Source organism: Aythya fuligula, chromosome 14 (genome assembly GCF_009819795.1).
Source record: "Aythya fuligula isolate bAytFul2 chromosome 14, bAytFul2.pri, whole genome shotgun sequence".
NCBI classification, from domain to species: domain Eukaryota; kingdom Metazoa; phylum Chordata; class Aves; order Anseriformes; family Anatidae; genus Aythya; species Aythya fuligula.
The window spans coordinates 18,590,689-18,612,989 of record NC_045572.1 but is presented as its reverse complement, the minus strand read 5'-3'; the positions used below and the strand labels follow the sequence as shown (position 1 = coordinate 18,612,989).

General features: G+C 56.7%; 1 protein-coding gene across 3 annotated transcripts; it reads left to right on the top strand.

The window, feature by feature from the left end:
* The first annotated feature begins 341 nt into the window (after positions 1 to 341).
* Positions 342 to 21,170, top strand: FGF1 (fibroblast growth factor 1). Of its 3 annotated transcripts, none has more exons than XM_032196997.1 (4): positions 342 to 478; positions 15,495 to 15,682; positions 19,069 to 19,172; positions 20,017 to 21,170. In XM_032196997.1, exons 2-4 carry the CDS (start codon positions 15,514 to 15,516, stop codon positions 20,209 to 20,211), a joined length of 468 nt encoding a protein of 155 aa, XP_032052888.1. In that variant the 5' UTR covers positions 342 to 478; positions 15,495 to 15,513; the 3' UTR covers positions 20,212 to 21,170. The 3 variants fall into 3 exon arrangements, with proteins under 3 accessions (XP_032052888.1, XP_032052889.1, XP_032052887.1); XM_032196998.1 differs by lacking the exon at positions 342 to 478 and adding an exon at positions 2,885 to 2,967 and having other exon boundaries at positions 20,020 to 21,170; XM_032196996.1 differs by lacking the exon at positions 342 to 478 and adding an exon at positions 2,885 to 2,967.
* Positions 21,171 to 22,301: the final 1,131 nt, after the last annotated feature.

Below are 22,301 nucleotides of genomic sequence, written 5' to 3'. Positions count from 1 at the left end.
GCGGCCGAGCACCACATACACACCACAGCCTGTTTGCTGTCACCCCCTGACTGCACAGAAGCACTCTGGGGACAGAAATGGCCTTGCAGCAAGAGAGGAAAGGGCTGGGGAGCACACAGGGAACCAGCACCGGCAGCAGGCGCAGCCCCACCACCCAGGCACAGGCACAGGGCCCTGGCAGCGCTCCGGGCGCACGGGGGAGGCGGGCTGGATTAAATCCTTGTCTTTCACCTGGGCTGGAGTCCAGCCCCAAAATAGCAGTCCAAAAGCAAGATCACATGAGGGGAAAAAAATAGCAAGGCAAAGGATTATCCATACTTCCTCGTCCTATGTGGGCACAGCGCAGCAGCCCATGCCCCGGTGACGGCACCGCCGCGCGCTGCCCCAGGCTGGATTTTGCCCGGAGCCAGCACAGCCCCGATGCCGGTGTCGGTCTGAGGGACATCGCTTCTCCTTGGAGCTCTTCCCACGAGCTGCCGTGAGTGCTGCGGGTGCGGGGTGTGCGGGCATCGCGCCAGGAGCTGCCCGGCTTGGGGGGCAGCGGGGCGAGGGGCAAGGGGCAGGGTGACCCCCAGCTGCACAGCATCGCGCACCCCGACCTGGCTGCTGGGCGCCCCATGCAGCACCTCCCTGGTGTCCTCTTCGGGGCATGGCCCTTGGAGAGCCACAGCCCTGCCCCAGGCTTTGCAATCCCTTCCCACAAGGTCTGCAACGAGCTTTTGTGGTTCCTAATCCACCACCAGTTTGCAGCTCGGCTGGGTGCGCGTGGCTGGGGAGCGGTTGGGGTTTCTTTGTCCTCGTTCTGGGCTCAGGGACAGAAAATGGGGAGGGGAGGTGGGGGAGGACACTTCAGTGCTGCCTGCAGGTTGCACTGGACTGAGCAGCACTTGCTCAGCCCTTCCAGCAGTGCATCTCCGAGGAATGAACCCAAACCCTGGGACCTGGGGCACCTTGAGGGGCTCATTTCAAACCCGACTTGCAGGAAGTTCTGCCTGCTGTCAGCGCTGCGTGACCCTGATCTGGGGGACAAGCAACACACAGTGCCTGGGTGCTGAACAGAAAGCAGCACCTCGTGTTTCCTCAAGGAAAACGCCACTCTATGGTTAATTATTTGCCATGCTTCCAAACAACCCCAAGAAATGTGTGTTATTTCTGGGACTCCTAGCCGAGAAGGTCAGCAGATATTCAAGGCAGAGTGGTGAGGGGGTTCCTTACCTGAGGCAGGAGCAGGAGCTGTCAAAAGCCGTCCAGAGAGCCTAGAAAACAGCGCAGGCATCTGCTGCCACCCGGGCTTCGCCTTGGGGCCCGGGCAGGGAGGGCAGCACTGCGGGGCCCACGGGGCCGCGGCGGCACCGTCAGCCTTTGGGATTTGGCCAAGCTGCTCCTCGGCACGGGGACTGCTGCAGAGCTCCCAGCCACTGCTCGCTCTGCGCCTTGTGCGGGGCTGCCAGACGATTGCTCTCACCAGAGACGGCTGCGTCCAGGCCAGGCAGGGAGGGCACAACGCTAAATTTGGGGGGAGGCAGGCGAGCAGTGCCACTCGCGGTGCCCAGAGCCCCCAGCCACCCGGCACAGGGGGAGGCAGGCAGGGGGTGCAGCGCTCCCCGCAGCCCAGGAACAGAAGAAGGCAGCTCTGTAAGGAGGCAGGGCTGCGTTTCCCAGCACTCCTCCTTCACGAATAACCCGAATGCCTGCCATCCAGGAAAAGCTCAGCCTAATTCAAGGGCAATGTTTGGCTTTGTCTTGCTTGTTGTTCCCTTCCACCGTCGGCACACGGCTATGATGGCAGGAGGAAATGTTGCACAGGTTTGTTCCAACACCCAGACACAGGGCAGTGAGCACGGGGATGCTGGGGAGGCCCCGAGCCCACCCGGGCTGTGCCAGATCCACCAAGAACGATCCCCGCGGGCTGCTGTGAACTGCAGTGAACTGGGACATGTTTGTAACAAAACGTCTGGGCTCAGTGTGCTTTGGACTCTGCTTGGCTGCCCAGACATACAGGCTCCGTGTGAACCAGGACGGAAAACACATTTTAAGCAAGCCTGAGATAACCCTGGTCAAACAAGGCTGCAGAAGGCCGGTGGAGGCAGGCCAAGCTCCGCGATGCTTCCTTCACCCCCGCAGCCAGCACAAACCCTGTGTCGTGTGCGTGGCTCAGCCGGTGCCCACGGGCCAGGCACCCTCTGATAGATCCTACACCTGCACCCGGCACTGCTCCCTGAGTCCTAGGGGATACAGATATCAGGCTCAGGGGGATAATTTATCAGGTTCCTGAGAGCACCTCGCCTTTAAGGCCAATCTCTGCCACTGCAGAGCACCCCGGCACCGTCAGCGTGGGGCTGAGGGGTGCAGAGCCCCCATCCCTGCAGCTCAGCCTGGCACTCATTGGGGCAAAGGGGTTCATTGCATCCCGGGAGGGCACAGGACCAGTGCTTGCCCAAAGCAGCAGGACCGCGGGGATGGGAACGAGAAAAGAGAGCCCAAGAAAGCTGGCTCCTCTGCCAGCTTTGTCCTCTCTGCCCCCACGGTGCCGCAGCGCCCCGTACCCACGGCAGCGGCAGGCTCCGACCGAGCCAAATCGAGCCAAGCTGAGCCGAGCTGAGACTGCCCTGATGCTGCCAGAGCCCGGCAGGTGCCTGCCACCAGCACAGCTCGGTGCCCGGTGCCCGGTGCCCAGTACCCGGTGCCTGGTGCCCGGTGCCCGGTACCCGGTGCCCGGTGCCCGGTGCCTCCCCGTGCTGCGGGCGGGGCAGCAGCAGGGAGCGCTCGGGCCGGAGCCGCGGCCGGGGGGGCGCTCCCCTCCCACCGCAGCGCCTCACCAATAGGCTCCGCTTTGGCTTTTTTTTTTTTTTTTTCCCTTTTTTTTTTTTTTTTTTTCCCTATTTTATTTTTCGGTTCTCCCCTGCGCTCTGACACCAGCCAAAGCCCGGGCCCGCCGGCGGCAGCTCCTCCGCGGCTCCGTTACGGGTACGTCCCCCCCCGGGGATGCTGCGGGGGCTCGGGGGGCGCGGGGAGGCCGCGGTACCCCCGGGATGCGGCGGGGAGGGGGCGGGATGCGGCCCCCACGGGGCCTGGGGCTGCTCCCAGCGGCCGGGGGCCACGCGGGGCCGGGGGCTCCCTGCCTGCTGCTGGGCACCCGCGGGGCGGCAGCGGCCAGGAAAGGGCCCCCGGGGGGGGTTAGGAGCTGACAGCCGGGCCGGGAGGGGGGAAAGAGCGACGGGAGCGGGATGTCGGGCACCGTTCCCCACCTGGCTGCGCCCAGAGCCCCGGTCCCTGCAAGTGTCACCAGGCTCCTGCCCCCGGGAGGGAGGAATTTCGATTTCAAGATGACTGCAAGTGAAAGGAAGGCGTTGACCAGAAGCCGGTGGCACAATCTGAATCGGAATCTTTAAAATATTTTGCTTTGCGAAACGCGGTATTTGGACCATTTTACTTCCAAATAGGAAATTTGCTGAAGTGATACAGCACTATAAAATGGTCCATTTTAAAATAATAATAATTATTAATAATTATTATTTCCTTTAAAAAAAAGTCCTTGGGCCTGCCCTAGCAGACACCCAAGCCCCCCTCCAGCCCCGGGGTTTGCCTGGATGTGTGGGAGCATCGCCTCGCTGCCCCGCTTTGCTCCCCGTGCCTGGGGGTGCAGGCAGGTGCCCCAGCACCACCCCCAGCCCTGCAGGCTCCTGGCCCCACACGGCTGTGTGGGATGTGCTGGAAGCAGGCAGCCCGGGCCCCTCATGGCCCCAGCAGCGATCCCCTTGGAGAGTTCCCGAGCCTTATGGGCAGGTCGGCACAGCCAGGGGTCTAAAGCTTAACGGGTTCCTAAGGGCAGGACCAGCTTGGTGGAGGTAGGGCAGGACAATGCCTGATTGTTCTCCCCACAAGACGGGGTCAGCAAAACTTCCTCCAGCCGCTGCCACAAGCACCCTGCTGTCTTGGGGCGTGCAGGATCGCGCGCTTGGACCGGGGCTGACCAGAGTTCGGGTCCACCGAGGTCTCCGGCCAGAGCCAGCTTCGCAAGCCCTTTGGATAAACTTTCCTTCCCAGCTCCACCCGAGCCCAGGGGATAGGCTTTCCCTCCCAAGCTCCCCAAATGACTCTGGCCTTCCTCCCACTCCTGAGACCTTGATCTTCCTCCCGGCCACGGCAGCTCCTCAGGCAGCTGGATGCGGCTCCTTCCACATTGCTCCCCCGGCTGCAGCCCCACGTCCACCACCACCACGCTGGGGGCAGGTACCTGCCCTCATGCCTCCCTGCGCTTTTTTTGCCAGTGTTTTCCTCTCTGCCAGACAGCATGAGCAAGCTGAAATGCTCACAGGTGTGGGGGGAGAGACACGGACAGCAGGGGCTCGGAGGAGGTGCCCAGCTCCATGCCCAGCACCTGCTCCTCCCAAGCAGGGCAATCAGAGCTTGCAGCATTTCTTCTTTGTATTTGGCGTCTTTGGTGTCTTTGGTTTGGCTTCAACAGCAGTGAGCAGCTCAAAGCATCCTGACGGTGAGGAGTCAGGGCTAAGTGACAGGGTCCACGATGACATTAACCACAGCAGGCTCGTTTCAGTCTGCCTCCTCTTATTTCAGCGTGCTTCTGACGGCGCACTGATAGAGCAGACCACAGTCAGACCCTCCTAAATATTTGTTTTCTCTTCTGATGCCAAGCCAGAAAATAAATAAATAAATAGAAAACCAGAGAGCTTAGCAGCCAGAAAGGCCCTTTTCTTTCCTTTGCAACAAAGATGGGTATTTTCTGCCTAGAAGAGCTGTGACACAGACGGCGTGGCTGCCCTGGAGCTGTGCAATGTCAAGGCAGGAGCAGTGCCCACCCCTGGCTGCAGGGGCAGACCCTGCCCGGGGCTGGCCGTGGCTCGGTGCAGGTCCCCAGGTGTGTGACCGCCAGCCCTGCCCCTGTCCTCAGCTCCCGCTGCTCCCTGCAGCCCAGCAGGTGCCTGCAGGTGCTCGGCATGCCCGGGTTTTTCACCCTGTGCTCGCAGGGAACAAGGAAAATTCCCATCACAAGGAAAATTCCCGGGGTCATTTTAGAAGCGCCACTCCCAGTTTCCTGCAGCAATCAATCTCCTCTCAGCTCCGTGCAGTTTTCAGCAGCTCCTAGGGGCTGGATGAGGCCCTTAATTAGTGCAGGAACCCAACCAAACCGCAAATGGCCCCATCCATTTCGCAGCATGCCCATATTTGCATGAGCAACAGCACGTGGGAGGAGGCATGAAAAAGGATTTTTAAGAGACATTGCAATCCTGAACCACAAACACACACATTTCAACAGGAAATAAGCCTCGCTTTAGGGGACTAATTAAAGAAAGTTGTAACTTTTCAGTGAGGAGGCAATCACCAATTTTCACTTTAATGGTGCAATAACTGCTGGCTGGAGGTTGAGTCGGTTCCCATCTCCTGCTGCCTGCGCATCCCAGGCTTTGCCTTCGCAGGGCTGCGTCCTCCTCGTGGTCCCTGTGAGCACCCCGCTCCCCGTGCAGCACCAAACGCCACCGGCAGCCACCCGGTGCCACAGTGGGTGCTGGAGCCCTGGCTCCCCACCGGGCAGGGGAACTTACAGATATTACAGAAACTGCTGTTAGATTTTGGCTTCTCCCTGGCAGGAAATAAATGAGACGATCAGAGGAGGCCACTGCCCCGAGCCTGGCACGGTGTCAGGGTGCAGTGCACGCAGCCGTGCTGCCCTGGCCCCCAGCATCTTTGCAGCTCTGGGGTAATTCCTATCGGAGCAGGGTGCCGGAGCCCTGCAGTGGTTAAACACCCGCCCGGTAACTGCACAGAGACCTCTGGAAGTAGGGCTGGGGCTGCCTTGGTCTGGCCTCACCCGCTGCGAGAGCAGCACCTTCCTCCCCAGAGCCTCCAGGGCGCCAGCCGCAGTAATGCCAAGTATGCTTGCCTGTTGTGTTTAATCATCCTTAATTTCATAACCCCCAGAATCACAGGAGCTGGGATGAGATGAATGCATTCCTCTCTGAATCAGGGCTCAGAAATGAGAGGTTGCAAGGAATGGTGAAGAAAGGTGGTCATTAACCACAGGTCAACCCAAAATGCAGTCATTAACCACGGGTCTGCCCAGATTGTGGTCATTAACCATGGGTCAGACCAAAGCCAGCAGCAGCCCCAGTGAGATCTCAGCAGGCAGAGCCAGCCCCAGCACCACCAAGCACAAGCAGGCAGCCCCGACCATGGTGGGGGCTCACCCACTGGAGAGGGGCGCAGCCCCCCACAGCTCATAGATTAAGGAAGAGGCAGGGGAAGCCTTGCTAGGTGCCACGAGCAGGCTGCCAGCAGGAATTCAGGGCAGCCCAGGGTTTGGGTACCCGGGGAAGGGCAGCCTGGCACCATGTCACACAGACCCCCGGTGACACGGGTGGCTGGGCTGCGTGACACAGCGCACACTGATTGCCAGCTGCGGTGCTTTTAGAAATCTGACATTCATTTTGTGCAACTGCGAGTCGATGATTACCGTTTGGGCTGGCGGCCTGGCCGGCTTTGCTTTTTAAGCGGCTCACAATAGAAACCTCTCTGCAGAAGAATTTGTTGAAAACCAGTTCAGCGAGAGAGGGAGAGAGAGGAGCTGCTGCTTTGTCATGCTCTCAGCCCCAGCCCGTTGTGTGGCCTGAATAGACGCAATAATCCTCCCTTCCGCTCTCCATTTGTTAAACGAGAGAGACGCCTGACTCAGTAGTTCTCAGTAAGAGCACTTACTATTTTTTGCCTCGCATCCAGCACCAGATTATCTTATTTGAATGCTGCTGTTGCAGACGGGAGCAGACGCTGCAGCAGTTCCCGGGCAGCAGGGAGCAGAGCGGCCATGCCCGGGACCTGCAGCTGGCACGGCTCTGCCTGCCACCAGCCCCTCTGTACCTGCTGAAATGTCACACCTGAAGGAAAACAGGGGAACAAAATAACTCCATTTTCCTGGCTGCTCAATGTGGCAGACGGAGGCTAACACAAGCCCTCAGAGCACCACGGTTAATATCTATATTATAGACCCGGCTGTCCCCCAGCCTCCTGGCGCAGGGCTGCCAGCTCGCAGCCGCCCTCCCAAAGCCCCGCTGGTTGCCCACAATGGTCTAGACACGGGGCCACGGTGACTCACGGCCTTCGTGCGCTCACAACGTTTGTCCCCGCTTCTGGCTCTTAATTTAGATCCGAGCTCTAAGAGGAGAAATCTGGGCGTCAGCCCTGACCTTGGGGCTTTTCTTCCCACGCCTCTGGCGTTAGCAAACCGCTGCTCCCACCTCGGGCCGAGCACTCACCCTCGCAGGGCCCTTCCTTCTGCCAAAATTTCTCTTATTTCCATGCCAGGTGCGCAGGCGCCCTCGCAGCCTCGGCTCCCCGCAGCATCCCCAGCCCACGGGGCTCGGGCAGCTCGCCCAGCCCCTGAGCCAACCCCCCCGCACGGCCACCGCGGGCTGCTCCGGGTGGCCCCGATGGCCCTGACACTCTCCTGGGCGGCATTTGGGGCACAGAGCCCCAGGGCAGGCTCCCCAAGCCCGGTTTCCCCTGCTCTCAGCCCGGTGCTGCCGGGGCGGACAGGAGGGGGAGATCTTTACCGTAACAAATCCCAGCCTGTGCTCCGGGATGGGGACTCCAGGCTCGTGCTGTTTGCCTGTACCAGGGGCACTCTGCGAGCCACAAACCGCCTTGAAAATGCTGCCGGCTGCTGGTGCTCAGTGCCAGGGCTGCTTTTCTGCACATCTCCCCACTCTGCCCGCAAGCAGCCGTCTGCTCCAGGGGCTTTCTGCAGCCACTGTGCCATCCAAGCAGGAAAGGGACCACCGAGTCCCCTCTGCACGTCTCCAAAGCCCCCAGAGCTCCCTGTGCAAAGCTCTGCCACCTGCCCAGAGCTGCCCTGCCTTTCACAGACTCACTTTTTTCCCCCAGAGAAGTCATTCGTTCATTTTCTAACAGCTGCACATCCTTACATTTATGTTGTACATAAGGCTACTCCAGTGGGTACATTTTCAGTTAATTTGCTGGCATTTTCACTTAGATCCATGTGTCTCCGCCTCCCGTCACCACCGGCAGCCTTGGCCAGGTCTCTGGGGGCCAGCAGGACCCCGCGGTGCCCCCTCCACCAGGTGTGGGTATCTAAAACTGCACTTCCCATGCAGGTGGTTGCTTACGGGGATGAGAAGGGCGGGGGAGCCTGCAGACCACCACCACCACCTCACCTCTCTGCCAGGGGAACGCAGCGGGGCCGGGCTCTGCTTCCCTCGGAGAGGTGCTCCTGCTGCTGACACCGCGGTGGCTCCGCTGTCACTGCAGGTATCTCATGGGGACCACTTTGGTGCCAACCTCTTTGCAGGTGCAGGTGCCTCGGTACGCTGCTGTCGGGGACAGGAGGACCGGGGTTAGGGCTGGCAGCAGCAGCATGCAGCTCGTGCTCCTCTCCGAGGGGCAGCGGGCACCCACAGGCAGCTTGGGGTCCCTGGGGCTGAGCTGAGAAACCCCAAATTTGGCCTCAGACCATGTGCAGAGAAGCAACCTGCCTTGCTCTCCTGGCAGCAGCGTAGATGGAACACACAGCGGGCTCACTAGCTGAGTGCAGGGGTGTTATCCCCCCATTGACTGTCCTGTGGGGCTTTTTTGTTTGTTTTGTGGCTGAGCCTCTCACCCAAATTAACAAAGATTCAGCTTTGAGCTTGCCTTGCTCCAACAGAAAGATCTCATCTGAAACTCTCCCTGCATGTTCTCGTGCACCACGGTTTCACACTGCAAGGCATTTTCTCCAGCCCTCAAGGCACGCAGTTAAGAAAATTATTATTTATCAGTGGATTTTCCCTGTAATTATTATCTCAAGCTTTTGTCGTGCTGTTAAGTTATTGAGCAACAGTGTGCGTGGCAAAACACAGCCCAGGCCGTTTACTCAGGCACCCGTAGCTACCAGACACTGCATTTCAAGGACGATATCAAGCAGCAGAATTAAGAACAGAATCCTCCTAGGCAGTTTTTCTCAGAACGTAACACGACAAGCATATAGCCCTTACACAAATATTTTAGAATGAGCATAATTAACTCCCTGCGTGTTTTCAGGGCAGTAAATCACTGCTAGGCTCATAGTGAACCCAGAAACCAAGCGATTTTCCTTGGAACAACAGAGACTGAGACTCTGCTGGAGGAAGCCTGACTTCTGAGTGATGATATGTCTACTGATGGTTAACCACGAGTATGGCTGTGAGGTTACACTTGGCCTGGAGATGAAACCCTCACTTCCAGCATTCTCCTCGTCTAGGGGGAAGGACACGGTATAAAGCCTGAACCCAAACTCCAATCCCAGTTTTTGAAGCCTGAGCCAACCCTTGATTAAGCCTGGCTATTCTTCAGAGGGCCAGCTGAAGGAAGTGTTACATCTGACAACACATGCAAATTGCTGCTTTTTGCTCCTAATTCAAGCCTTGTGCCTTATTAGCAACAGCACCCTGACGTTTTGGACCCATTTCAGCAATGAGAGCTTGGCATGGGCTCACAGCTGATAGCAGGGCGAAGGAGAGGGGCAGTGACAAGGCACCAGCCTGGAACAGGACCGTTGGCAGGGAGCTTTGCTTGGGCTGGGAGCACAGGGTCAGCGGGGACTTAGCCCAGCAGGAGAACCACATCAGCCCCGTGGCGTAAGAGCACAGCATAGAGTAAAATTTTGGGGCTAGAATCTGTCATTTGGGGTCGGCTGATGGTTTTTCTGGGCAGAGCTGCTCTGCAAGCAGCCCGGCTCCCAGCTGCAGGCAGCCACGCTTTTCCTCTCCGCATCTACTCGCTCCCAGAGGGAGGCAGGGAAAAGCTGGGTAAAAGTGCCACAACCAGAGCACAACCAGACGCCACGAGAAGCCTGCCCCGGGGCCAGGTGCGGCGGTGGCTGGCTGCCGTCCGTCCGTCTGTCCATCCGTCCGCCCGTCCGTGGGCGCCTGGGGCCGGAGCCAGCGGCCACGGGGCAGCCACACCTGGGCCCAGACAGCTCCCGGCTCTGTGGTCTGACATTTTGCCCAGCGTCCTGCCTGGACACCGGGGGCGGGTGGTGACATTTGTGAGCCCGGCGAGCGTCACCCAGCTTCACCTCCCTGCCCGCCGGGGCTGGGGGAGCGGGTCCCCAGCAGGGCGCACAGGGGCACCCACTCCCCCATCGCCATCCCCAGGGCATCAGCAGCCCCAGCAGCACGGAGCCTTCGTCCCCGGGCACCCAAATCAAGGCCACGAGGGCCGGGTGACTCGTGGTGTGGTTTAGCAGTCAGTCCCACCTGCGGGTGCCTCTCGGTTGGTGCAAGCAAGGGGCTGGGGGCAGCGCTGCAGGAAAAGAAAGGAGCAGGAGGGTGGGTGGGTGCCAGTGCCAGCCTGCGGGGGGGCTTGGAAAAGGCAGCACATGCCCTCTGCTAGAGGAAAGGGGAAACCCTCAATATCCGCACCGCACTAATTACCTTCTATAATTTATAATAAATGCTGTAAACAGCACCTTAAAGCACGGACAGGAGCAGATCCCCTGCTGGGGAGGGAGCACGGAGCAGGAAGGAGCAGCAGCCGCCCCCAGCCCCCAGGCAGCTGCATCGCCTCCGGCTGCAAAGCTCAGAGGTGAAAGGAGCCCCCTTGCTACGCATCTCCCACCCCCTCCTTCGCTGGAGAAACTGAGCTCTTGTGCTCTGCCCAGGGTGTTCTTTCCATCACAGGTCCCACACATCTGGCGAGCACCGAGCTTAGTGATTAAATCCCGCACACGAGGCCATGGGAGCTGCATCTGCAGCCAGCGCTGCTCATGGATGTGTCCATGGGCTTGGTCCGAGCCCAGCCAGGCCACGGGGAGCGAGACCCTCCTGGCAGAGCTCCTGCTCCCCAGCTGGACCGGCTTCAGGAGCTGGGGCTGTAATTAAGTTAATCACCAGATTGCAGAAGGGTGTGGGTGGGGAGGCAGGAGAGGCTGGAAGGTAATTAGAAAGCAGATCCTCACTTTGTTTTCCTGTCTCCCCACGGGTGCCATGGCTCTGCTGAGATGTTGTGCTGCAGGTCCCAGCCCGGAGAAGTGCAGCAGTCACACACGGCTCTGAAATGCTCAGCTGCTGGCAGGCCGTTCCCTCGGGGCTGCACAGATCTGGGACGTGCACGCTTCTCCAAGGGCTCCCTGCTGGGAACAAAGAGGGGACAGGAGCTGAGACAGCATCAGGAGGGTTTGACACGGCCACGGTGAGGCCGACCTTACGGCATCCCAGTGCTGGGCCAAGGGTGGAGAGCAGATGATGACTGTGGGCAGGAGTTAAATCAATTCCTACAGCTTTGGTCACACTTTAGAGCACAAATTCCACTTACAAAGGGTAAAACCTGACTGATAAATACGTCATTAAGCAGCTAATTCTACTGCTAGAAATAAAACCTTCCTACCATAAACACTGACTAGAAACAAGCCAATGCTTTCTGCTGATCTGCACACAACCACCTACTACATATTTATCGTAGGCTTTGCCTACTCGTTTACTGAGTCCTCCTCTGAGGATCCAAGGAATCACAGCCGTGCCTGGCACCTCCAGCGGGGCTCCTGGGCTGCCCCAGCCCAGCTCTGACTCCACCACGCTGTGAGTCGTGGAGCCACTTGTAGGAAACTCTTGCTGAGCTCTGATCCTGCCTGCATCTCGCACGGCCTGCTATTCCTGGGTGAGGAAATCCTTCCCACACAGCGCATCTCTAAGACTTGCAAGGAATGAAATCCCTGTTCATCCGAGCAATTTTTCCTCAGCAGGCTCGGGCAGCTCTTGGATCACCCCAGCCAGCTCCCTGAAGCCGTATCTGTCAGCCCCCGTGCTTCAGGAATCCACCAGGGCAGACAATGCGTGGAGGAAAGCCAGAACCTAAATTATTTAAAATATTTTACCTGTTGTAACCATTCTCCTACTTCCTATCTAAATTTCCTGGGAAGATTGCTGCCTGAAGCCAAAAGCAGGGCTGGGAAATGAGCCCAACAGGAGGCAGCGCAGTCTGGTGGCACCCTGGGATAAATATGATTTCTGTTTTAATGGAGAAAATAACATGTTCCAGAGTGAAACCAATTGCAGCGTTCCCACTGAACTCACCAGGGCCTAATTCTGAGGACACTGATCTCATTATGTGGAGCCTGAGAAAACCTTAACAAATCCTGAGCGTGGCTGTCTTTTGTTTGGAGCTTTCTCTAAGATCATCATCCGACCATCTCAATGACAACTGGCATTAGCTGCACTGCTCACCAACGCCTCCAGATTGTTCTGAAGGGATGCTCAGAGCCCATTCAGAACATTTCCTCCCAGGCCTATAAAAGGACCGTATCCAAAGCCAAGAATAGTCTAAATGAATTTGAGTTGTTCTAAGCCAGGTTCGTGAGACATTTCTGGGTTCCTGTAGGCAGCAGCTGGGAGCTTTACGATGAATACAGCACAGGCTCACCTCACCTGGCCGCCCCGTGAATCCAAGGGTCACAGCAGTCCTGCGGGCTGCCAGCCTCTCACCAGCACCAGCTTTGTAAAGGGAGCAAAGGGAAAAACCGTGCCTTTTGGCCAGTGGAGCCTGTACTGATTTTAAAGCAGGGAAGGACGAGGAGCCCCCTGCTCGCTGCCCCAGCGCACCCGCTGGCTTCTGGGCTCACGCAGAGCTCACCTGGTGCTGGCAGCGTGGCTGGCACCCAGCACTCACTCAGATGCTTTCAGAGTTTGGGATTTCACATCATAGCCTCTGGGTTGGCAGCTGCAGCAGCTGGTGATAAAGCCTGGAACTGACCCCAAACATCTCAGATTCTCCTGGCTCCTGGGGCCTCACGCCCAGCTCCTCTCCCCACTGCCATGGGGAGCACACACGTGGCTGAGCCCCATGGCTGCAGGCCAGTGGGACATGGCCAGAATTAACCTCCGGGTTCAGCTCTCTTCTTAAGTCCTTTTTTATCTCTAGAAAGCTCATTTCTGACCTGGGAGGTTTTGACATTTGCTACTATTAGATGGGGTAAATCCAGATGCCAGATTACAAAAAATTCTCATAAAAAAATAACATTTTCTTGCCAGAAATATAATAGTAGGGCCTGGAGTGGTACTGTGCATAGAGTACCAACTACACAGTCATGAAAGTATGAGAACAGCAACAGTATTTAGCAAGGAGAGACAATGGGAGTGGAAAATTGTGTTCATTCAGCTTCTCTTACGGAGTCAAAGGCAGCTGGCGAGCATTGAAGGTGCCCTAAAAATAGCAAAAAACCTTAAAGGAAATACACGAAAATGAAGAAAATTTCCAGCAGAGCTGCTCTGTTAAAGCTATCCATAGATGCACTCAGCCGTGCAGACAGGCAGTAAACAAGGGAAGCACCAGTCTGCACCTCACCCACGTTGGCTGCGGCACAGCGCTGCTGAGCTCCTGCTCTGAGCCCGTGGCTGAGGGAGGTTTGCTTCTCGCTTCTCTCCACCGCCAGCCCAGGAGGTTTCTGAGAGCCCTTTGCCCTCAGAAGAAGGTTTAAGAAAAGCTGTATTTCCAGTAAATTACACAATGCCACTGATCTTGATTAATGCTCAGCAAAGCACTGGAGCCTTATCTACCACACTGAATGACTTGAAGGCTTTCATTCAGAGAAAGCATGGCAGGCTATCGGTATTAAATCTGAACTACTACAAGAAAATCATGATTTCTCAATAGAAACAAGAAAAAAAAAGTTTTGGGAGCAGAAGGTCTCAGAGGTACCTAATTTCAGCTGCCTGACAACTGTGTCAAAAAAGGATGTCAAAGCTGTACCTTGGGAGCCCACCAGCTGCCCTGGAAGGCCACCAGGATGCATACAGCTCCTCCTGAGCAGCCCTGGGACACTTCACTGAGCTCAGTGCAGGGCAGCAGTGCTAGCACCTTCAGCGTGCCACCTCGCTGTCAGCTTATATCACCATCAGTGAGCATTTCCAAAAATACCAGGCTGTGTCAGACGGGACAGCAGGGGCTTTTGCTTCCAAGCGCACACACTCTGAACGTCCCAGCTCTGAGCCTGATGCTGCTTTTGTTCATTTAAGCAGCAAGGAAACCAAGAGAGATGGTTATAAAACTTGGTCTGACTTCTGCAGAGAAAGGTTAATGCTTTTGGCTTTGCAATTAGGGGCAGAGCAGGACCGAGCCTCGGGGAGATGCGCGATACGGGTGGAGCTGGCCGGCAGCCGGTTTTGTGAACCTGATAAGCACCAAAACAGCTCCCTGGGCACATCAGCAAAGAGCTGGGGAAATGCGTCTGATAAAGCACGGCTCGCTAGGCACTGTTCCAGAAAACATGACTCCTGAAACAAGATCAGAGCAGTCCTGCAGAAAGGGCAGTGGGGAAAAGTTTAAAATAATACGTGGCCGGGCCCCTGCGCCCTGACCCTGCGCTCTGCTGCGGGCCCCCTGACTTCAGCCCTCCAGCTGCAGCACGGCACCGCGGGCCAGGAGGAGAGGGGCCCGTCGGGAACTGCTCGCTGCCAGCAGGAATTCAGGCCTTGGATGACAGAGAACGCTTCTTCCTTCCCGGCTGTTCTCCCCTCCTAGGAGATCTCGCTGTTCTAATAGCGACCCCAAAGGGACGCATCTGAAAGAAAGGGATGAAGCCTGTGAACTAACCAAAGTCGGTGGAAACGGCTGGGCGTGTTTTTAACAACAGCAACAAAGTCTTTATTTTCAAGGTTTTAGTTTTTAGTTCCCAAAACTTTAAAAGAAATGGGCATTTTCACATATTTTTATCTCCTGCAGACTTTGGGGATCCGCTTGGAGGCATAGTTTCCCCTCCTTGCCACTGCATTTGCGAAGTTAAATAGTTAGGAGCTTACAGCCAAAGGGTCAGCCTATTCAAGGCAGATTTTAAACGCAGTTTCTAGGCCAGGCGCCTGGCTCTCTGTTTCAGCTGGGATACAAGGGTGTACCAGCATGATATAAGCTCATTATATCCTCAAAGTTCCTTTTTTCACACGCATTTCATCACCCACATTCGTGTGGGTAAATCTCCCACTCACTGCCCAGGCAATGAAATCCTCCTGTGCCCTCGTTTATCACCCACAACATCGAAATTTTGGTCTGGCTCTAAGCACGTCTGTGCCTCAGCCAGGTGAGGTGCAGAACGCCAAGACAGGAAGAAAAAAGTTTGCTTATCTAGCAGCGTGCGTGCAGTCCCAGTCATAATCATGACTGAGGTATAATAGTGGAGAGAGTTATTAGCCTGGGCTTCCTGCCTCCCGCGGGCTCCAATCAGACACTGGGTGTTTTCAGACTTTTTCTCGAGTGTGTAATTTTAGTGCGTACGTCAATAGAAAGCAGAAAGAAAACAGCATTCGCTGCGACACAATTAAAAGGCCCCCGGCCCTGCCGCCGATGAGCAGACGACCACCAGCCCTCCCACTCCGGGGAGCATCACCCTGAGGGCTGTGTCACCGCCACCACCACGTGAATCACCTGCCCCGGCCCCCTCCCTGCCTGCCCCTTTTTATAAGCCTGGCACCGTGCGGGGAAGCTCGCCGTGCCCGCTCTCACCTCCCTGTCTCTTGCAGCCTGGGCAGAGGCTGAGACATGGCCGAGGGGGAGATCACCACGTTCACTGCCCTGACCGAGAAGTTCAACCTGCCCCCGGGGAACTACAAGAAGCCCAAGCTCCTGTACTGCAGCAACGGGGGCCACTTCCTACGGATCCTTCCCGACGGCAAGGTGGACGGGACGCGGGACCGAAGCGACCAGCACAGTAAGCACACACAGCCTGGCTGCTCAGCTCTCCTGCTTGCTCCTGTGCCTGGCGCTGTCTTGGCTACCTTTTTCCCTAGGAAGCATCCCAGCACGCAGCTGGGAGCGGGGCAGCCACGAGGCTGACTGGTCCTTACTGGGATCAGGGGTGGGCAGAGCACCCAGGGCACAACTGGGGTGGTATTTGCAGCTTGGCTGCTTACGAGCAAGCTGGCAGCTGGAAAAAGGGGCTGAGGAGGAGCTGCACATGCTGCGTATGGCCACAGCCATCACACCTGACTCGATGGCCCCCTGTGCTGTCCCTTGGCTGGAGGGTTTGGTGCTGGCAGCACACGCATGCAGTGCCTGTTGGCAGCACCCCCACCCTGCTCCCTGCACACAGGGCCCCGACCCTTCTGCAGGCAGCACGCATTTTATCTGTGCGGTGCACATGGTGTCTCCTTGCCTTCGGCACCTTCCCTTTCCCCTAATGCAGTAAATTAAATTCCTGTGGGATATGCAAGTCCAACAGAAGCAAGAATCAGCCAAAAAAAAGTTATTTTGTGACTCTCAGTTTTAAAAATGCAGGGACAGCAAGGAAAGGTGCTGTCTGCCCTTTCCAGAAGTTCCCCACAGCACCAACAGCTCCTTCCCTCTCCCTGCCAACAGCCAAGCCCGTGGCCGAGGTGCTGAGCTCACAGCTTTGACCGAGCTGTGCCAAGCCACCAGAGGAGATCTGCACGCCTGGCCTGACGCAGAGCCCCCTGCCCCCACTGCACTTTCCAAGCGCTTGAGAGGATTTGGGAAACTGCACCAAGAGAGCGGGGCAGGTAGAGCAGCTCCCGGGGCACAGGGGTTAGGGCTGGGGCCGGATCCTGCCCCTCTCTGCTCACCGTGCTCAGCAGCAACCTTCCCGCAGCCTGTGTACACCGTACCCTGGGCGCTTACGGGAACATAGCTGGGATCTGCCAGGCTCCTGTTTGGTTAGAAAGGAGCGCTGGGAGGAGCCCAATTAGCCTTACAAATTCTAAGAACAGCATTTTTTTTTTTTCTTTAAACCACAAGCGTCCACATGGCTTTCTCCCCCAAAGTCAACCTTCCCTCATGTTCCTTTCAAGAAGAGGCAGTTTGTGCAGAGTTTCAAGTACAAATATCCTTCCCCTGCCCTTCGCAGCACCCTTGGCAGCGTTAGGGAGAGCTCAGCACCCCGGCCCTGAGCCCAGTGCCCCCTCCCTGGGGCTGCCCCCGCAGCGAGCATCTCCCCTCCGGCCACCAGTGCCAGCCCCGGCACGCTCGCACCTCGCCAGCTGCCGTCCTGGCCGTGTGTTTGGGAACCTGTGCCAGCAGGGAACCTCCTGCAAACGATCCCATAAACGTGGATATCCGACCGTGCAAATATTTACAGAGGAAACTCCGTGCAGGGCAGCGTGCCAGCAGGAGGTGTGCCTCTGGGCACCAAACACTGCACGCTCCGGGGTCCCTGCCTGCGTGCTGCAGGCACCAACGCTGCTCCTTGTCACAGTGCCCCGGGGTGTACCAGGAGCAGAGCAGGATGCTGGCCTCCACCACGGGATGCTGCTTGCTCAAGGAGGATATCTAATGGGAAAATAAAAGCCATTCGTCCTGGGCCCTCAGCACCCAGCCCTACGTATTGATTCCTTCCCTGGTCCTTTGCTGCAGCACTTGTGCATCCCAAGCCTTCACCGTGAAATGAAAAGGAACCTTACCAGAGCATTTTCGGCTCTTGAGGACGAAGCTCAACATTCCCAAAACCAGCCTTACCTTCTCTGCTTCGTGCGTTTACTTCATGGATGGAAATCTCCGTACAGAGACGTGAAAAGACCTGCAAGAACTGATGCACCTTCCCCTGGCCAGTTTTGGGGGCAGCTCCATGGCTCTGGTCCCACCGCCCCTTCCCTGGCCAGGCGGGTGGGAGGCAGCCCCGCGGGATCACCAGGCAGGCTGGGGGCTGCAGCCCCACTGTGTCCCCACCAAACCCCTCCAGCTGAGCAGGGAGCACCAAAAGCAAGGAATGGACCCGTCGCAGTAAAGATTTCCCTGGTACCTGCTTCTGCCACACGAAGAGGTCACACTGCACGCTGTTCCAGAAAGGATTAAACAAAGTAAATTAAGAAAAAAAAAAAGGAGGAAGGAGCTGGAGTGAAGGAGTCTGCTCACACTTCACTCAAACCAACCCCAACATTTCTGTTACAAATCTCTACAGGAAAAGATCAGGAGAAAAAGCTGACTTGGAAATGGGAGCAGTATTTTGGAAGAGCTGGGGTTTTGCACGACACCCCAGGCGCACCCACAGCCCCCGCAGGTGCCGATGCAGCCGCTCAGCGTGTGCCCATGGTGGTGATGTGCGCGCTGCTGGAACCACGTGCAGGAGAACCACCCCCAGGCTGCACCCTCACTGCCTCTGCCCTTCTCTTCTGACAAATCCATTGATCAACAGCTAGAGCCAAGCTGTAATCACTGTAATTAGCTAAGGAAGGAAGAAAGAAACCCACGGGGGTAAAATAAGTAACCGCACAAAGGGGAAGGCTAAACAGGCCGGGGAGGGAGGTGGCACAGACACTCGGCCTGCCGCTGACCCAGCTCATCTCCCACAACAGGAGGCCAACGAGGAGTTTGGTCATTATTTTTTTTTTTTTTGCTTTGGCGTTAGGAGCCTGAGCCCAGCACTGCTCAGGGTGCCCAACCCCACAGGCTGTGCCAATGGCTGTGCTGCAGCCCAACGCTCTGCACCGGCAGGCCCAGATCCCAGTCACTATCAAAGTCATGCCTCCTGCTCACTTCAGCTGCAGTGATACCAGGCACAGCTCCTGGACATCTGCAGGATGCCCGTGTTGTTCTCCAGGATGAAGGGCAGCGCTTGCTGCCCCTCTGCAGCATGCAGGAGCTCCCCAGCTCCCCCACTGTGCCCAGCAGCCCCGGTAAGGCAGCCTCCGACAGGATGCTTTGGGGCACGGTTTCGAAACGCCGGCATCTGAAGCCTGTCTGTCCCCGGTTTAGCTCTCAAAATACTTCTTCGTGTGTCACTCCTCAAGTGTCTTGTCGAAACCACATGAGAAATTTGTAAATTAGAGCCAGAATTAAAACCCCAATCTCCTGTGTCCCATTCCAGCGTCTTAACCAAAAGGCTGCCCTTCCTTTGATGTAAAATAAGGAAAAAATTGGTCTTTGGTTCCTAAAACATGGCTATGGGGTTTCTTTGAAGGGGAGGGCACAGGGAGATGTTTTCATTACGCTCTGTACTGTTCCCTATAAACTCTTTATAACCCAAGCTTCAGCACCAAAATACCCTGCTAACTTTCCTAGCAGCTTAGACATTATCTCTCACTTTTTTCGCCCCCTGTTTTTATTTTCCTCTTATTTTTGTTGTTGTTTTATTTTTACTTTCAGTTCAGCTCCAGCTAAGCGCGGAAAGCGTGGGTGAGGTTTATATAAAGAGCACCAAGTCTGGGCAGTACCTGGCAATGGACACCAACGGGCTCTTGTACGGCTCGGTAAGCGCGAGGCTCCTGTGGGACCGGGCACCGAGAGGTTTTGAGGTCTGCAGAAATCTCGTAGCTCTGAGTAATGCAAACCGCAAGCAACAATTAGCCTCTGTTTGTTATTTTGGCAGCTGGACGGCCACTCTCCGTCCAGCTTTATTTTGGGGGGCGGGAGGAACAAACAAATAACCCAATAGCACCATTTGCAGCCCTGCCTCGAGCACCTGGCAAACACCACGAGTTGTGCTTGGAGCAGCAGCTGCTCCCTACCAGCTCGGCAGCTGCTGACTCCAGGAGCAGGACCCCCACAGACCCCGAGCTGTGCCAGCTCCACAAGGGGGCTGCGGGCTGCCAACAGGGCTGTGGGGAAGCAGAAACCTGTCTGGGTTTTCCCTCTGCATCCCCAGTTCTCCAGCCCTGCACCAGAGGTGGTGACAGTGCCAGCACAAGCAGGATGGTGTGGGGAAGGAGCTCCTGTGCCCAGGAGCCATGGGACACGGTGTCACCAAAAATAATCTGTGTCTTTGGGAATAGTCCCATTTATAGCAAAGTGGGTGTCATGTAATCCTGTCAGCAGGCTTCTGAGCCTCGCCAGAGAGCTGCTTTGTTCCCTGTGTTTGTCTTCTTAAACCCACGGCCAGCACCAACCACTGCCAGAGCAGGAGCGTGCACCAGCACCAGCTTACGGAGAGTGGTGCTCGGCTAAGACGTTGCCAAATGGAATGGCCGGGTCAGGGACAGGGCCCCGAGGCCAGGGAGATAAATCAAGGCCACATACCTGCACGCTTCCCATCACCTTGGCAGGGCACAGAGACAGGGCAGGGGCTCACTGCCGCCACCCGCGGCTCTCTTCCAGCAGCTACTGGGCGAGGAGTGCCTGTTCCTGGAGCGGATCGAGGAGAACCATTACAACACCTACGTCTCCAAGAAGCACGCCGATAAGAACTGGTTCGTCGGCCTGAAGAAGAACGGGAACAGCAAGCTGGGGCCACGGACTCACTACGGGCAGAAGGCGATCCTCTTCCTCCCGCTGCCCGTGTCAGCCGACTGAGCCCCCACCAAGACCCCCACCCGAGCCCCCCCGTGCCACCCTCCCTCTCGCTGCCCCTCTTTGGCTGGTCTGGCAGAGCCAACCAAGCGTTAGTGCTCCGAGCTTTAGGTAAAGGCTTTAACAAAACCAAGGCAGAGCTACCCAGCCCCACACGATGCTTCACAGAGGTGGTGGAGAACCGGAGAACCCCCGGCACCTCGGCCTCACCCTGCGGGGCTGAGGACGCCCCGGGACATGCACCTTCCCAGCCCAGCACCTCTCTGGGTGCTCTGTGCTCAAGTATTTATCCATCCCAGCACGTCGCTGCTAGAACACCCTCCGAGCCATTCCGAAGGGCACTGTTATTCATGCCATGGAGTCAACGCCTGGTGAAAGGCCTGCAGATAGCCTCGTCGTGCTAAGCTAAACTAACAGCAGCCAAAAGCTCCGAGTCCTTGACATCTTAGCCTTCCTTCCACCTCAAATATTGCTATATTTCATGCTAGTATCAGCCATATGTTACTCATATTTATTTATTAAGTAAACCTGTCTCTTACACAACCTGTCCAGAAGTGGCACCAACACCCTGATGTTATCCTGGAGGGGACAGAGCAGAGTGGGAGTGACCAAAGCCTGATTTGGGGGCTCTGTGGAAAAGGCACCAGGGCCCCTCAGTGAGTTTGGGGTTCAGCCATGGCATGGTGCAGCCCATGTTCCCTGGCACACCACACAGATGTGGCTGGGCACTGAACAGACTGAACGGAGCAAGGATGAGGGCAGGGAGCTGCGGGGAGCCCTGCACATGTTGCAGTGAAGCGGCCGTGCTGCAACACTACAGGGCAGGCTGCTGGCATCACAGCACGGCAGTGTGCTGGGGCCCAACTTCAGGTCAGCCCTCTCCGTCATAGATGGAAGTTTCAAGCTGTAAATATGATGTACCGGTACAGTGGCAGAGAAATAAAGTTTGATATGAAATACTGGGACAGGCTACACTTGTTCTTCCATTCCCCAGGCCCCGGGGATGTGGAGAAGGCGCTGCCCTCTCCTGGCACAGCCTGGCAAGCCAGCTCCACGTGGGAGGTGGAGACAACAGGCGCTGCGGGTCACATATTTCTGCAGCAGTAATTAGCCACTAATTACTGCTCTCTGGCATTGCTCTGCTAATTACTGCACTCCTGAAGCTCTGCACTCGCTGGCTCTGAAGCCTCTCCCATGCTGATGGCATTGCCCCCACCAGCCCTCCCAGCACACAGCCATGGGAAGGGGGAGCGTGGTGGTGCCAGCACCATGGGGACAGCACCAGCACCCTCCCCACACGTCCCTTCCACATCCCTCCAGTGCCCCACGCCTGCAGGACCACGGGGGCACCAGCTTACCTGGGATTCCTGCCCTCCCTGGAGGGTCACATTCAGGCAGCAAAGCCTCCACGCAGATGCCCACAGGGAGGGTCAGCTGCACACTGAAAGCTTGAAGGACTACAGGTAGCACTTTGCAGCTTTCACTTACAACCCCCAACAGCCAAAAAGGCATGTTTTTGCTGTATGCAGCAATGAAAACATTTTAATTAAAAGGAAGAAGAAAATAATACTCATAAAATTCTACTCAGCACAAACACCTTCTCACCCCCCCAAAAAAAATTAAAAAAAAAAATAAAAATGTGATGGTAGCATATCTTGGGGTTTTATCAATATTCTGGCACCACAGGGAGGCAAGGTGACTACCCCTACACTGGCAAATACCTGGGACTATCTTGTTCCCTTATTTTATACATCCCAGCACATGCACCCTAACTCATAGCAGGTGCACCCAACCCCATCACCAAAGGCTAACAACTAACAATTTACCAGCTGTGCCACCACCACAAACCTGCACAGGTTCTTAATTACCTGGGCAGGGAGGTGAAATGCACCCTTCTGAATCCTGGTGGCACTGTGGGTCCTGCAGCAGTGCCACTTTGGGGACAGTGCCACAGCTCCCCACCAGGCTGAGCCCTGCGGTCTCTCCTCTCACTGCTCCTACAAACTTGCTATTCCTTAATGTCAGGGGATAAGAGACAGGAAGCCAGACATTTAAAGCGGTGCTTAGCAGTACCCAGCAATGACCCAATATCT